Below are 16,773 nucleotides of genomic sequence, written 5' to 3' on the forward strand. Positions count from 1 at the left end.
TGCACTATGGTTACTCCTTAGCAATGCTGGGTCCTCTGTAATGCGATCTGTAAAGAGAGGCGTTCAGCACAGAAACCTGTATGACCGCAACAGCTGGGTAGTAACTAGAGACTTTCCACTGTCTCACCATGTGGTGGTGGAGCATGTAAAGAGAAGAATCACTGCCATCCATAAATCGTACTCCAGGAGACAATTCCATGCTCAGCTGAGAACAGGATGAGTGTTGGTTTTGTTTTGGTCTGTAGCCAGGCCCAGACATTCCATTTCCGCCCATTGCTGAGCGCTGCTGGAGAATCAGGTGCGGCATGAAGGCTTTGGCATGTGACGACACTTCCTATCCATGCAGCCCTTCCTTTGCTCAGGAGAGTAACTTATACAGCCTCTTGCAAAGCAGCACCCAGAAAATCACTTGCATCTTTGTGGCAATTACAGGAATTTTCCCTAGACCCAAGAACAGGGCTGGGCAGAGAGTAGGTTTCTAGATGTTTGGAATTTCTGCATGCAGCCTTCCTCGGCAGGGACTTTTAGGAGCTGAAATCCAGAGCATCAGAAGATCTGCCCTCTGCCCACTCCAGACTTAGAACTAGGCAGTATGCAATGGGGCAGGAGTGCTACTACAAACTTGGCTACTCCAGTGTAAGAGACCTCTAGCACAAAGGCCATAGCATTAGCTGATGCAAAACATTTTCCAGGGGCTGACAATAGCTCGTCGGCCCCTGCCATTGCTTATCTTAGCACTCAGGCTTCATTGGATACTGCCCTGGTCAAGAACCTTTCTTGCATGTCCCGCTGTGGAGCACCTCCTTCCCCGCCCCCCGCCCCGCAGCAGGTGTCCATTCCCAGTGGCCAGGCCAGCAAGAATCAGAGCTGACTGGACCTTAACTGGCCCAATCTGCAGAGTTTATGAGTCATGGTGCTTCTAGTGGTACGAAAAGCTGGGCTGCACTGAAACATGCACAGTAGGAAATATGTCAGTGCCAGCACAAAGATGTTGTTTGGGCCAACCCCACATATTGGCAGCTATGCTCCAGCTGCACAGAATCAGTCCCTGTGTTACCAGGTTGAAGGGCAAACCACTTCCAAGCTACATCAACGTAGATACGATTGGCATTTTGTCATTCAGCAGCTTTTCTTGGGCTTTTATGCCTGTGCATAAAAGCACACATGGCAGTCCCATTTCATATACCTTTTGGTTTGCCTGATCAGACTATTACAGCTTCTATTTGTCCAATGTTTTATCTGCAACAGCCAGGGCTGAGCAAAAAATTCTGCTTCTATCACCCACTGCAGGGCAACACTGAGGTCCACCAGGCCCTAAGTCCTCTCTTGGAAAAAGCCATCTCCAGGTTGCACATGCTCCAGAAACAAAACACGTCTTCGCTTTTGTGTTGCACAGCACCCTGGGGAACAAGAGATTTCTCAAAAACGGTCTGAGTGTAGAGAAGGAAGAATGGACCAGGTTGGCTTTGTTTTCTGATTTCATCCCAGTGCTCTCTACTCCTAAAGAGACAAGCCACCGCAAGTCAGGCAATGCCGCGTTTCTTTGTCAATCAGAAAGCAGCTTCTCTCCCACCTATGCAGATCTCAGCTTTGGATTGTAATCGATGTCTGGACTTAATTCATTTGTTTCCATTTCAGCATAATTGATAGATAATAAAGAAACATGATGTCACATAGCAACACAGTGTAGTTTTGCATAGTTACAAATTACACTCCGCATACCTTGTTGAGCCACAGATTCTGCTCCAGAGTTTAGGTAGTCTGGAAGAATGTAGGAGGGGGGAAAAGGAATCCTGAGGATCCAAAGGGCTTGACCCATGTAATCTGCACAGCGCAGGCGCAGGTATGAAAATGCAGAATTTCACAAGTGCAGACATGGCATTAGAGGGAAAATACTGACTAGCCACACTGGTAATTCTTTGCAGAAATTTCAAATCATGGTTAGAAGGAAAAAGATGGTCTCAAGTTTCCCAAAATGAAGGGTCTATGTGGCAGAGCTGTACAAGAAGCAACCCACCCAAGACTGTACAAGCAAACACTTTGATGGGGTTTGCCCACACTTGCCTTCTTCCGTAATACCCTTGTTAACACCTTAATACAAACATCAGTGCAAACCCACATGAAGGAATGGCCTCAGTGCTCTCCCTCCGCTTCTCTGCAACTTGTTAAGAGCTGCCACAACACCAAGTATCTGTGCATTGCAGTGGTTCAGTTTCCAGGGGGAAAGAATTGCAGCAATGTGGGGGAGAGATCTTCACTGTTCATAGTAACAGCTGGGGGTGATTCTATCCCTTCCCCTCCCTTTTTCACAACACACACCCTTAAATTTGGCCGCATTTTAGGAGAGGGTGGAATTCCCATAGTGGATGTTAGGCAGAAGCTCAAGAATGATTCAGGATTCCTCCCACCCAATCCAATGTCACCCTTTTCCTGTGGCAAGACAGACCCACGTGCTGCACTCTGGTCAGAACACAGGAGAACCCACATGAGTAATGGAAGGGTTCCTTATGTTAGACCACTCAGCTCCTGGGTCAAAAACCCACACGCAGCTCAGGAACGGAAAGCCATGTGCGATGTTTTATAAAACATCAACAATGTGCATGGACGGAAATACACAGGACTTGAGCGATGTTAAAAACTGTACAGAAATAAATGCAACCTTGCTGGAAGTCAGTTGCTGTGCAGCATCTGACCACACCAGGGGTCCCACAAAAATCAGGGAGTATGTTGTTAAAACACGCCCTGTTTTGTACTGGGTTGCAACTTGGGTAGGGTTGAGATTGAGGAAATGGTTATGGAGGAAGAATGATCCCCCTGTAAATATAGTGACAGATTTCCTACCACCATCTTTTTGGCCCTTACACATCTCACACACACAGGCTGTGTGGAGATTTCCAGTGATGGGTTTTTAACTTTTATTACCATTTTTAATGTTTTACTATTTTCAGTATTCTTTTATTGTTATTGTTTTAATTGTTGCACAAAGTTTAGCAGATGAGGCTGTACATAAAAGTTAATAACACATTGTTTTAAAAATGAGTTGAGCCTTGGAATCAAGGCTTGCATACCTCTGCAGAACCATGTTGGCCCACTGGCTCTTCCCATTTGACAGTATTCCTGGTTAAGAATTTAAAAAATTTCTTATTCTTTTCTACTGTGTTGGAATTGGGTCCTCCAAACAGAGGTCCAGATGCACCAAAGCCATGGTACTACAGAGGATTCTGATGACGTATGGCCCTATTTGTCACAGACGGGCTTTGGGTGGACATTTCAGCTCACAAAGGAACATAGGAAGCTGGCTTCTATGGAGTTCGATGCTTGTTCCCTCTAGCCCTGGCCTGTCGACACTGACTGGTAGCAATGGGCTTTCAGGTGGGAGCTTTGCCCTGCCTTTCAGAGATGCCAGGGATCAAACCCGGGACCTTCCTCTCTGTTCTGTCACAGACTATGTCTAGGTAGACAGTGATATAGTACCTGGCTAGCAGAAAAAGGGTTTTAATGGATGGATCAATTACTGCTAATTGCATGCATTATGTAATGCACTACAATCCCTCCTTCCTCATTAGGGCAAGCATCACATCCCTCACCTGTGACCTCATGCTGCACTTTGGAGGCACTCCAAAGCTCTGAAGTGCAATGTGCAGGGAAAGGAAGTCCAGCTGAATCAGACACAAGGGCTGTTTTCTTCAGTCTCCAGTCTCCCTCAGGGGCCAACCCAATGGTTTAGCAAAGAAGCCACCAAGCAGTGCATGAAGACAAGAGCCCCCTCACCCCTTTTAGCTCACCCAGTAAATTCCACTGCCCTCCTGATGCTTGGAGCTTCAGCAAGAGGTGAGGCCTCACCACCGACCTTGTCTTTGCTCTGCAGTTTAGAGACACTTCAAGGGCCCCTGCATTGCATCATGAAATCAGAGGCCTGACCCATTCTCTCCTCCACATTCTCTGTGCATACCAGAAGATACAAGAGGGAGACAAGGTCAGCTGTGACCACCAAGAAAAGCTGAATACCAAGGCCAGCCAAATCTGTGGACCCAAGCATCCAAAGCAATCCATGATTAGCTTTTCCTACAAATGGTGGGAGGCCTTTCCTTGGTGGAACCTTAAATTGCTCAAGGGCAGGTAGAATTTATTTAGAAACAATAGGACATACCTCCAGGATAGATAGGAAAAATGTGTTCTAAGAAAATGTCATGACTTGCCATCCAGATGCCCTGCTGGAAGACTGGTCATCTGGATCAAGATACTTGAAAGATGCCAGAATTTATTCTACTCAGACAGGACTGTCAAGCGCAAAGTCAGCCTGCTTCAAATTAGGCTTCCCTCACTGGCTACAGTGATGCTGACTTGCTTCCATGGAAATGTGGGCACAACCTGTTTCTAGGGATGGGAAGGGAATCTTGGAAATGTACCTCTTGACAATGAGGAGGATACTGAAAAAAAAAAAAAATCCATGCCACTTTGAACTACTCTGTGTCCTTTTCTTCTGGGCTGCATTTTGAACAATGGCTGGAAGAATTAGGAAAGAGGTGTGCTTCCCAGAATGGGACGAAGCAAATTTGCATTGCTGTCAGATTATAGGATGGGGCAGCAGTCTGTTCTAAAGGGATCAATAGAATGGACAGTAAGTGGCTTGAGTCTGCATCCCAGACTTCATGGCTGGGCTCTCTGACCCTAGAGCCTAAGACAAGCTTGCTAAGCAGGCAATATGGATGGGAACTGTCAGCCAAGATGACTACCTTTGTTTTCATGTCAATATCAACTGTATTTCTAGATCTGTAACTATTGCTATCTGGGAATTTTGGGGCATGATCCTATGCATGTTGAGACAGAAAAAATGTTCTGCAACACCCAGGATGTCCCAGCTAGCCATACCAACTCAGTTTTTTTCTGTCTAGATATGCATAGGATCACACTGGGACTTAGGAGATCTGGCTTCTAGTCCCCACTCACCCATGGAGCTCACTGGGTGACTCTGGCCCAGTCACTCTCTCTCAGCCCAACCTACCTCACAGGGATGTTGTGAGAATAAAATGGAGCTATGTAAGCCAGCAAGGATTCTTCAGAAGAGGGGAGGAAAGGGAGAATATAAATTAAATACTACTACTACCGATGATGATGATGTTGATGATGATGATGGGAAGGTACATGACACAAAGGTAGGGAAGCAATCTGTCCATCTTCCTACTCAGAACTCCATACTAGAGTTTGTAACTGAGCTTTATCTGCTGATGAGTCTCTCCCTCTCAAAAAGAATCACAGTCCTTAGAAGTACAGCTAAACGTTACATTAGACCAGAGCTGTCCAACAGCAATTTAGTACAAACTTCTTTTTTTAAAAAGTTGTACTATCTGCTGTGGTTCTCATAGAAGGCACTGAAACGCCACAGCAATTCCAAATACAGGCATTTCTGCAGTGGTTAAGTAAGACTGAGCTGTCCTTAAACAGGAGGCTGCCAAAGGAATAACAGTCCCCCACTGCACGCTTGTGTGGGAAAAGAGAAGCTATTGAATTATGCTTTTCAGGGTGTCTTCCAAGCAGTGTGCCATTCCAGTTGTCTGCCCCAACTCCCTAACGGTGTTTCCAAGGTGAAGCTCTGATGCCACTATTGTCCTGCTTTATTCATGGAATTTTGCAGGAGGTCTAGATGTGTCTTCACAGGCCTCCTATGTTTTCCCACAACCTCTGTCTTTCTCCTTATCACCAAAAACCCACTGAGGAGATGAAAGCCAGAACAGTTGCCTATTCTGGACTGAGGCCTCCTATGAGGTTGCACATTGCCTTCTCATAGGAAATTCTAGCAGCCCTCTGTCCAGAAGCAGCTCCATCTACTTTGCCCTTTCTTGCTTTTCCCCTCTCAAAATTGCTTTCCTAATTTAGAATTTGACTATGCAACAAACAGGTTGGTGAGGGGGAAGGAGCAGGGAAGAGTGGGCAATAGAGTCAATAGTTCGTGCCACTGGTTCCCACAACTGATCATCACTCTTATCACCACACAGCAGCCTTCCTTAAACCTCCAGATAGCCTGGACTATACCTCCCAGCATTCCCAATCATTGACCATGTTCAACTAAGTCAATGGGAATTGAAGTCCAAAATGTCAGGCAGGCATGAGTTAGGGAAGGCTGGCCCAGAACAGGATAGCCAGAGGCCTCAAAATGAGAAGGTAGATTGTTAGTCTCAGCAAAGCAATGTTGCAACTTCTTCAATTCGAAGGACATCATCAGCCAAGTTTTAAAAAGAAAGGCTGTATGTGTTTGTGACTTATTTCTTCATGCTGAGAAACTGCTTTGTAAGTCCTAACTGTAACATGCCAGCTAGCAGCACTACAGCAATTGTTCATTGTATGAACAATAGAAGCAAGTTGCATGCCAACTGCCTATAAAAAAAGCATGTGGAAGTAACACCTTTCCCTTAACAAGTGCTTCTTGAAATAGTTCAGAACTACTTCGTACTTCAAGAGGAATGCAAGAATGAAGCAGGACAAACCCCTTTGCCAAGGCAGGAGCAGGGAATCAACAGCCCTCTAAGATGCTTGGAACCCACCCTCATTGGCCCCAGACACTATGGCCAGTGGTCATGGGGGATGGAAATTAGAATCCCAAAACATCTGGAGGGCCACTGTTTCTCCAGTCCTGCTGGCTGAGTACCAGAATGCGGACCTGAGTGGCACATGGGCCAATCCCTCAAGGAAGGAAGGCCATTTAATTTCCACTGAGGAAGCATCTCCCATCCTTTTTTGCATGGAGGAAAAAGGAGAACTCTTGACCTTCACTAGGTCTGCAATGTGGTGATGAGATTCCATGGCCCACTGTTTCAGCTTGGTGGGTACAAAGATCACACACTGCCACCCCTTTCACGGGGCAGAACAGGAAAAAGGGAGTGTGTTCTTCCTTCCTATTTCTCCATGAATTCTGTGCCACTGCCCCGCCGGCACCAGTGCAAGATTGCATTATCAGCATTCTCTCCCCGACTGCTGGAGAGACACTTCTCCAGCAGGGAAAAAGAAGTTTCTGTTGCAATCCTCAGCAGAAGCCAGTGGTGGCCAAGTGCAGAAAGGGATTTATTTATAGCCACATATTATAGCAAGAAACTTATCGAGAGCGGCCCACCAGCTGCCCAGACTGCTGCTGGAATGTGTACACTGTATATAGAGGGGAGATATACATAGCCTTTCCAGGCAGGAACGGTTAGGATTCCACTCGATACCAGCATTTCACTTCATCATGGGAGAGGTGAGAAGGCGACATGGCTACAGATGGACTTGCAGGCAGTCCAAAAGAAAGGGGTGAGCTAAAGCAAAACACAATGAAACATGGAACATGTTCCAGTATCATTGCTCCCACTGAATCTTATGCAGAACATACCATTCATCGCATCCCAGTTACTGGAGACCAGGCTTCCGCAACCTGGTACCTTCTGGATTTGTCAAACTACAGCTCCTAATATCCCCAGCCAAATAGACTTAGCTGATCGGGGATAATGGGACTTGTAATACAACACATATCTTGAAGGCACCAGGTTGGGAAAGGCCGCTCTCGACAGCCACGACAGAACTTCTAGTTCTAGGAAGCACCACCACATACTTGATGTCATTCCTATTTAGAGCAGACCCATCAGAATAAGGAGTATTGTTAAACTATCACTGGAGAGAAGCCCATGGCCACAGCAGTTTGGCATCTGCAAAGCAGTTTAAAGGGGGTCCTGCCTGCAAATAAGTCTTGTCCTGAGTACCCATGACAGGAAGCCACCTGTGGTAGCACCTTTCTGTCCTATCCTATCTCTGTTCCTATTGACTTAGCTTCACATGTGAACAGCAAGCCTGAAAACAGCTCCGAAAAGAGTGAGGGCTGAGAGAAGCTGGGCTACTGCCCACATGGTGTTGCATCTACTGGTGCACATGTGCAGGGGAACATGTGCTCAAAGACCGACAGCACACGCAGGCACCGTTTTCTAGTAAGCCACTGCAAGCCTGCAAGAAGGAAAGCTCTCCATGTCGGGGCACACTGCCAGCAAGTTCTGCCCACCAGGCATGTGCAGAGCCTCAGCAGCCAGAATGCCGGCTGTGCAGAGCCACCCCAAAGGGAGTGTTGAAAAATCCACCCAGAGACAAAGAGGGACAAAGACGTGTTCTTAGGATTCTGAGACTCCCGATAATACAGTGATGGAACCGGTGGTCCTCTTGGATTACAGCTCCCAAGATCCCTGACTATGAACCATCATACTGGCGGGGGCTGATGGCAGCTGGAGTGCAACATCTTCCAGAAGCCTACTGGTTCTGCCCTTGATGGCTATTCCTGCCCATGCCAATGTTAAATCTTATGCACCATCAACTCAGCACTGGATGCTGGACACCATGAGAAGGCCGTGCAGTGGTTTCTGCCGAGGCACCTCCAATGCCCACATGGTGCTCATGGACTGATTATATTTTTTACCTCACCCTTAGGCCAAGGAGTTTGGGGCGGCTTGCAAGGTTCTTCTACACACATTTTACCCACACAACAACTCTGTGAGGTAGGTGAGGAGATAAACTAGCCAAAGGTCACATGTGAATTTCATGGCTGAGAGGAGACTAGAATGAAGTCCTCTTGGTCTTAGTTCAACACTCCCCAACCTGGCAACCTTTGGATGTGCTTGGGCTGCAGTTCCCATCCCTTTCACCCAGTATGGTCATAAGGCTGGGGATGCTTGGAGTTGTAGTCAAACACACTTGGAGAAAGCCAGGTTGAGGGAAGGCTGCTCTAACCACTACACCACAGGCATCTCTCCAAATATGACTCCCACTGACTTCAGTTATGTGAAGAATATCCCCCCCCCCTCCAGTCCCGCAAAAGTGCAGAGGAACCAAACATTGTTTGCCCTTTTGGCTGCAAATGTTTCCTAATTATCCCCTTAGGCTACCGGGTTCGTCGGCTTTTTGCCTCCACCTCAAGCAGAGGAGGCCTCGCTCCTCACTGGGAGCAAGCCACACGGAACTCAGTGAGATTTACTTCCGAGAAGGCACGCGAGGAATTGGGCCGAACCTCTTCTAAACGCAGGCACAGCTCCGAAAAGCGCAGCTCACAAGGCGCTTGTGCTGCCGAGTAAGCACAGCCCGGGATCGGGATCGGGATCGGGGTCGGGTCGGGGTCGGGATCGGCGGCGCAGCAAGCGAGTAAGCCTGGAAGGGACCCGGGAAGTTCTTCGAAGGCGGTCTGGCCAGGGCGCGCGTCCTCCCCGCGGGCGCGCAGGTTGCACAAAGCCCCGCCGAGGCCAGGCGGCGCGGGTGTGCACATCTCGCCTCTTTTGTTTTGTCGACCAAAAGGTCTGCCCCAGGCAAGGAGCGCTTCTCACCGCCCTGCGCTGCCTCGCGATTCTGCGGACACGGATCGCTGTCTCGATCATCACCAGCCCCAGCAGCACAATATTGCATTTGCCCACCTACGGTTGACGCCTCCGAAGCAGCACCTCTCATAGGCACATGCACCGATATTACTTTTCTCCCACCCCGCCACCTCCGCTATCCTTTCCCTCCTCCTCCTCCTCCTCCTCTCCCCATGTTCCAGCACACAATGGCACATGCCCACGCGGAACGTGCCGTGAATGAGAGTCCGCGTGGGCGTGGCGCACGGGCTTTCTTCGGATCGGATGGAGAGAGGTGGACGGATGCCGCCCGCGGACGAGCCCCTGCGCGGAAGCAACGGCAAGGCTCCGTCAGGGCAAGCGGGGACCCCCGGATCGCCAGAGGCTGAGCTGGCCCGAACAGGTCTTTGCCAGGGAGGGAGTGCGGTCTTCGCAAAAGCCGGGGCGCCAGAAATATTCCCCCCGGCACCGAAGTTCCTCCCACCCGGACAGGAGCGCGCGCGGTCCCGCAGCTTCCCAGCCGGAGGAGAAGCGTGTCCCGCCGCAAGCATCGCCCCCCGCCCCCCAAATGCACCTTTCTCCCTCCCTCCCTCCGCAAGCAGAGTGCTTAAAGCGCAGGCTTTCCAGCCGCAGATCAAAGCAGAGCAATCGGGGCTGGAGCTGCCGTCGCTTCTAGCACAGCTTACCGCTGAGTCTGTCCATGGTCTGCAGCATGGAGGGACAGGGAGAGCTGGCTGGCTGGCTGGCTGGGCTCGGCTCGGCTGGGCTCGGCTCGGCGCCGCTGCGCCCGGTGGATGCGCCCCGCTCCTCAGGCGCACCAACGTCAACCTTTAAGCCGTCTCCCGCAGAGCAGTCCCTCCCTGCCGCTTCCTCCGCGCGAGGACGTGCAGGGTCTTAGCGCCTTCGCTCGGCGCAGCCGCGCCGCTCCCTCCGCCGCTCGGGGCAGGGGGCTCGGCTCCAGGCGCTTACCCCGCCCTTCCGGATCAGGTGCGGCCGCCTGCGCGCAGTGACAGAAGCGGCGGCCGCGGGGGAGCGCTGCCCGGAGTGCGCGCGCGCGCGCGCGCGCGGATGGCCCCGCAGTCCCTCGCGCGAGCCAGAATCTCTCCCTCCCACCCGGGTCGGCCCTCCGCGCGCTCCTCTCCCTCCGCCGCGTGGGTGCCCCCCTCCCGCGCGCGCGCGCGCGCACAGCCCTCCTCGCGCGTCCCATTCTCGGCCCCTCACAGTCTCCGGCCGCGACTCGGCTCGCGCCTCGCGAAGTGGGCGCCGGTGCACAGAAGCTTCTGCCCTGCCAGATCTGTTCTGGGCCCCGGCTGGGCCTGTTGAGAACTCTGGCTGGCTGGGGGATAGGGGAGCTGCAAGAGCTTTTCTTTCTAGACATGCACGTATCCGTTGTTTTAAGGTGTGAAAAGACCCTTTGTTTCAAAGGCATGTTCCCCTACACTGGGATGTGGAATGGTGGCCCTCCAGGAACTAACATGTTAGACTGCAGCTACCCATAAAAACCTGAGCTGGCATAGCCAATGATGAAGGGTGATGGGAGGTGCATTCCAACAACATCTGGAGGGCCACACTTCCCCCCTCTCTGCCCTACGTGGATATCACTTCTGAATAGGCAACTCTGGGCAGAAGGCAGCCTGCATTGCCAGGATGTGAGAAATGGGCCTGTTGGATCCTGCAGGATGGCAAAGTCCCAATACTTCGGACTTCAGCTGTCATCAACCCCAGCCAGCATGGCCAACAGAAGTTGTTGTGCAAACCCTTCCGCGAGCACCATCTTGGGGAAGGCTGGTTGTATACAGTTTTTCTCACCTGGCTTTCCATGTGGGAAAGCCAGTCCGTCCGTTATGAAGAGACTTTGGCTGCATCATCATCTCTCGCTTGTGTCCTACTCTACTATCTTTTCAGCATCAAATGACAGCTGTCTGCTTTGCCAAGCAGCTCTACATTATGTCAGCTGTTCAATAGGTCCCGTTTTTATTTGTCTTGGCTATTTAAGCTGCTTGAATTCAGTTTTAAACATTGCTGTGAAATGTTGTGATTTTTAAATTAACTATTTTATATTGTGTTTCATTCTATTTTCATGACCTGTTGTAAGCCACCCAGAAAGCTTTGGTTCTTGGGCTGTACAGAAATGAACTAAATAATGCTCATCATAATCATGTGCAGCCAGTCCCATACCATGCAGATTTACGGATACCTAAGCCAGCTGAAATCAAGGAGCTGAGTAGGCACAGTCACCTATGCATACAGCCCTAATCGATTTGGAGATGGCCAGTCCAAGTGATTTTGCAAAGATGGCACAGTGGCATCCACAATTCTGCATGAAGAAGCTGACTGGATCTTACTTCAGTGGTGATGATGGGACTCTACTGCAAATCAATTCAAGTTGCAACAACCCAGATTCAGGCTGGACATCAGGAAAAGCTTCCTCACTGTCAGAGCAGTACGACAGTGGAACCAGCTGCCTGAGAGGTGGTGGGCTCTCCCACACTGGAGACATTCAAGGAAAAACCGGACAGCCATCTGAGTGGGATGGTGTAACGTGGTGTCCTGCAACAGCAGGGGGCTGGACCCAGTGGCCTTCATGGCCCCTTCCAACTCCACTACAGTGGTACCTCGGCTCACAAATCCCTTAGTTCACGAACAAATCAGGTCACGAACAGAAATTTCAGGGAAAAAAATTGCCTCAGGTCATCTTCCCTGCATGGTCATGCTCAAGGCCCAGGGAGATGGCCATGATTGCACCTGTCTTCCCTGTCTGAGCACAACTGCGATCGCGCCCGTCTAAGGCTGCAGTCGCAGTCACGCTTGTGCAGGGAAGATGGCTGTGATTGCGATCATGCTGGGGCGGGGGGAGATGGCCGCAATTGTGCTCGGGGGTGGGGGGAGATGGCCGCAATCTTTGTTGTTCTTTGTCACTTTGCTTCACATTTTTCTGATTAAAAAAGTAGTTACACAATGGATTAACCTTATTTACATTGGACCTTATGGGGAAATTTGACTTGGCTCATGACTAATTTGGGTCGTGACCAGAGTCATGGAATGGATTAAGTTCGTGAGCCAAGGTACCACTGTATTCCATGTATTCTATGATTCTGTGAACTCAGAGCAGAACAGCAAACTGCAGGGCACAGACAGTACCTCAAGCCCTTGGCCAGTGCATGCTTTGTCTGGACAGCCATCTCACTCCGCCTATTGTCCAGGGCAACCCAGGTCAGATGCCTCTGCCGCTCCGTTTCTTATCCTCTGGGATCCCAGAGGCAAAATTAGAGGGGATCATAGTAAACTGGAATGGAAGCTGGGTGGAATGTGGAATGTGTGGTAATGTCTGGTGCTCAGAGCCAAGCTAGCGTGCCCACTGTATAGAAAAGCATTATTCAACTCAAAAGAGGTCTTTTGGAACAGAAAAGCCATACTTTCCATTTGCTTTTCTAGGAAATGGTTTAATGGTGCCTTGTCTAGCTTCCCTCCAGCATCTGAGGAGAAACGCTTCAGAAGTTCTTAATCAGAAAGGACCCCAAACCCGTCTTTGGGCTATGATTCACAGACCACTCAGCATGGTGCATCATAAGATGGCTTGTCAGAAACTTGGAAAAAATAGCCTCAGTGCGGGAAAGCTTTTTTAACTTTGTGGTCAGTTATACAACTATGCTCCCCCAGGGGTGGGGGTGGTCTTGGTCTCCTGCTGGCAGATGAATCAGAACTGGAGGGCCAGAGTTCATGTCTGTTTTGTTGTTTTTTGCCTCTTTAATGTGCCAAGTCACAGGTGCCTATAACTGGCCTTTTTCATCCATTTTCCTGTCCCGACATAGACTCCACTATCTAAACCACTCCTATATAAGTTATCATAGACCATGCACTTTCCACATGCTTTTATGATTTAGCTCATGACAATGGGATATTATTTTGTGAGCTGGGCATGCTCATAGGCTCATAGCCCCAACATGAATTAGGGACCACCAGCAGATTCAGCAACGATGCAGTGGCCTAATGGCAAAGCTGGGGCAGGGCCAGTGCAAAATGCAGCATTATTCCTCAGAAGGAGGTAATGGCTGGCAAGATGCATTGTGCCCAAAGTCAGAATATGCAGCTTTCTCAAAGCTGAGATCTTACCTACCACTGGTTTGGATTTGTTTGGCTCATCTTTGAAACAGAATGAGGATGTCTCAAGTCTACAGGACAATAGACTTTTGAATGAAGTTGCCGGAGGTGGCTTATACTTAAACAATAGGGATTGCATCCACTGTAAGGACTTCTCTAGACAAGGTGATTAATTCAATGTAGCTGCTTTCCGTTTTGTTGCAGAACTGAGATCGGAACACCTCGTATTTCCCTTGCTGCTTTTCCATGTCACAACCTCTAGGTGGCACTGTGGTACAGCAGAATAGTGTAAATAAAGAATGGGAAATCAATCTTGCTGTCTCCTTCCCTATAATGCCCCATTTTCCATGCTTAAAAGAAAAGAAAACAAAAACTTGCAGAAAGTACCTGTACAGATACAGAAACAAAACCAGAGATGAGCTCACCTGAACAACTGAAAGTGTAAATATGAAAAGACCAATACATGATTTATCAAAAGCTAATTGAAAATCATTTCACTGTTCTATTTTCAATAGAACTAAAGCCTGATACAACCTAAAGTAGCAAAGGAGGGTTAGTCTTTAAAGGTAAATCTTTCTTGTAGGTTTGTAAAAATCAGAGCTTGACCCTTGGGGTCTTCTTACTCCAGTAAACTGAACTGGGGAGCAAACATACTAAGAGACAGGCAAGAGGGTAAGGCTCTGGGCTATGTCAGATATATGAGCTTCTGTCCAGGAGTGTTAAAATGCCCACAACCTGCTCACACTCTCTTTTGAATTGCTCATAAATAAATAAATAAATAAATAAATAAATAAATAAATAAATAAATAAACTGATTCTGATTCTTTAATACTAAACATATTGGAGAATCTGAACTGGTTAAATAAATATTCCCTGGAGATTCAGAGTTACAGAGGTTTGAACTGACTTGGTTTTTTGGTTTTCTAACTGAACTACTAACAAAGTATTCCAAGATGTACAAAATGCAAACCTGTCAAATATTTCAATTAATTTGAATGAAGGATTAAGAATAGTTGCTATGTGTTAGTACTTTTAAGGCATAATTCTAGCCATTTTTAGGGAGGAAAAAACCCACCAACTTCCAGCATGCCCCAGCCAGCAATGTTACCTGAAACCTGCTGGGCACTGTAGGGCATTTTTTTCTATATGAATATGCATAGAATTGCACCCTTAGCAAACTAGGGAAAGTAATTTTAAGAGCTACTGGCCACAGTGTAACACAGAGCTATGAGCTGTAGAGAATACAGACATGTGTATACACACACATGACCACACCATGCAGTCCCTTTTCTACAATACCTTGGACTGAGTATGACTAGCATGCAAACCTTTTTTCAGAGAGGTGTTTCGCTCTTCGTTGAACAGAATGTAGGGTTACTTTCCAAGGGGAGAGGCGATTATCACCTATCTTGTTACTCTCCATATCAGGAATGAGTGTGGTTGCTAGTTACTAGTTTGGCTTCTGTTATTTGCCATGCACCCTGTTTTGTGCAAATTTATCTCATAGTAATCAGTGAGTAAGAATATGTCACCTTGCTTCCTAAGCAGCCTCATTCCCTTTATGGGGCTTGTTAGTCCTTCTCTGTTTTCTTCTGAGTGCATAAAACTGCCTGCCTGCCAATATTGATCCATATAAATCTTTCTGCTCTGAATGGAAGCCAAAGGGAACAGGACAGGAGGAAGTGGCAACAGCAGAATTGCATCAGTACACTAGGGCAAATGTTATTTGAGTGAGCCCAGAGGAAGATTTATCAGAAGGAAACACTCCTCTATAATTATGCTCCCATCCCTTCTACTTTTGTAACATGCAGGTGACCTTCCTGGTTCCTGAGTATTGGAAATGCCACATCCACGCACTCCCTGGAATTCCAGGAGCCATCAAAGCTCCAACTTCCTTAATTGCTTTACAGACTGCTCAAAGGAAAAATTCTCTTTTTAATGCAAAAGGAATGGAAGGGGGTTGCTCCTCGCATGCCAGAGCTCACTGAAGTTACAGACAACCTATCCAACTGATTTATGTTCATCACAAAGTAGCAACCTCATGTGTTTGTGTGCCATGTACCTGGTATCCATACATTCTGAAAGACAACACTGCCACCCAGAACACACAATCCTATAAAGGTTTACTCAACTGAGATCTCTGCACTGAGTTTGGTGAGGCACATCTCCAGATTGCAGCCTTAAGGAAATATATGGGTGAGATTGCAAGTTTTTTCTTGGTCATAGGAAGAGGGTGTTGCAAACAGTTTTGCAAACATTTATGAAAATCCTGTCCTGCCTCAGCATCCTAGGACCAGTTCACACGCATCATGCGTTGACTCGTGAGAGTGTTGGAATCTGCAGCAGGCGATCTTTCTGTAGGTCGTTCCCTTTCATGACACTATATGGGCTAAGGGTCAGGATTTGGTGTGGGGCCAGTGCTTCTCTAAGTCCTTCAGCAACCTCACTCCAGTTCTTGTATATGAGTTGGGACAACTGTGCCAAGTTTTTTAAGGGTTTTTCTGGTTATGCCTCCTTTGTGGGGTGAAGAAAAAGGAGCAACAATCAGGAAAACCAGGGCACAATTACATTATACCCTGGAGCCTCAAATGCCATACAAGAATCAAATGTGTCCTCAGAAGCAACCTGCCCCAATCTGGTGTCTTCCAGATGTTTTGCACTAAAACTCCCAGCATTCTAGAACATCTGGCCATTCCTTCAATATCTGGTGGGAGTTGTAATCCAAAACATCTGGAGTGAGTAGGGTGGGCACAGCCCTGTTTTATGACCATTGCATCTTAATGAACTAATGGCACACATCCTGGAACAGTGACTGCTACATCCGGTGACCTCAAGGTGCTTTGGACTGCAGCTCCTAACATTCCTGGACAATTGGCCATGTCGGCTACAGCTGATGGGTGTTGAAGTCCAAAACATCTGGAAGGTAGCAGACTAGGGAAGCACTTGAGGGAAAAGGTGGTCAGAAGAGTGGAATGTCAGAAGAGTCCTCTGCTTACCCCAGGTTCATTCTCACCTTCTGTGAAGGTGTCATTTTATGCCTGACACAAGTCTGAGGACAACGGATAGCCCCAGAGCCTTCATTTTCACCTCTTCCCACAACAACAGTGGTCTGCTTAGCATCTCGGCCAATTGTGGCAGAGCACCACAGGTGACTAAGACCCTGCCAGGGAACCCTGGTGCTATGTACCCACGGACGTTCCCGCGTAGGGCTACTTCTCTCTGTCCCTGTGTCCATATAATGGAGACAGCACATGAGCAGGATCATGGAGGGAAGGGCTCTGGTGAAAGGGCAGTTTGCTTGAACAGCCATGTCTGAGTGGAATTCTGGAAGACG

General features: G+C 48.3%; 1 protein-coding gene across 1 annotated transcript in view; it reads right to left on the minus strand.

The window, feature by feature from the left end:
• Nucleotides 1–10,240, minus strand: part of AFAP1L1 (actin filament associated protein 1 like 1) — a 79,354-nt gene extending 69,114 nt beyond the window's left edge. Inside the window, exon 1 of the mRNA XM_044454582.1 lies at nucleotides 10,025–10,240. Coding sequence (XP_044310517.1) covers nucleotides 10,025–10,052 — 28 coding nt within the window. The 5' untranslated portion in view covers nucleotides 10,053–10,240. The remainder of the gene's footprint in view (nucleotides 1–10,024) is intronic.
• Between the last annotated feature and the right edge of the window lie 6,533 nt (nucleotides 10,241–16,773).

The sequence above is a fragment of the Varanus komodoensis genome, unplaced genomic scaffold (assembly GCF_004798865.1).
Source record: "Varanus komodoensis strain SLA01 unplaced genomic scaffold, ASM479886v1 scaffold7_3, whole genome shotgun sequence".
Lineage (NCBI taxonomy): Eukaryota > Metazoa > Chordata > Lepidosauria > Squamata > Varanidae > Varanus > Varanus komodoensis.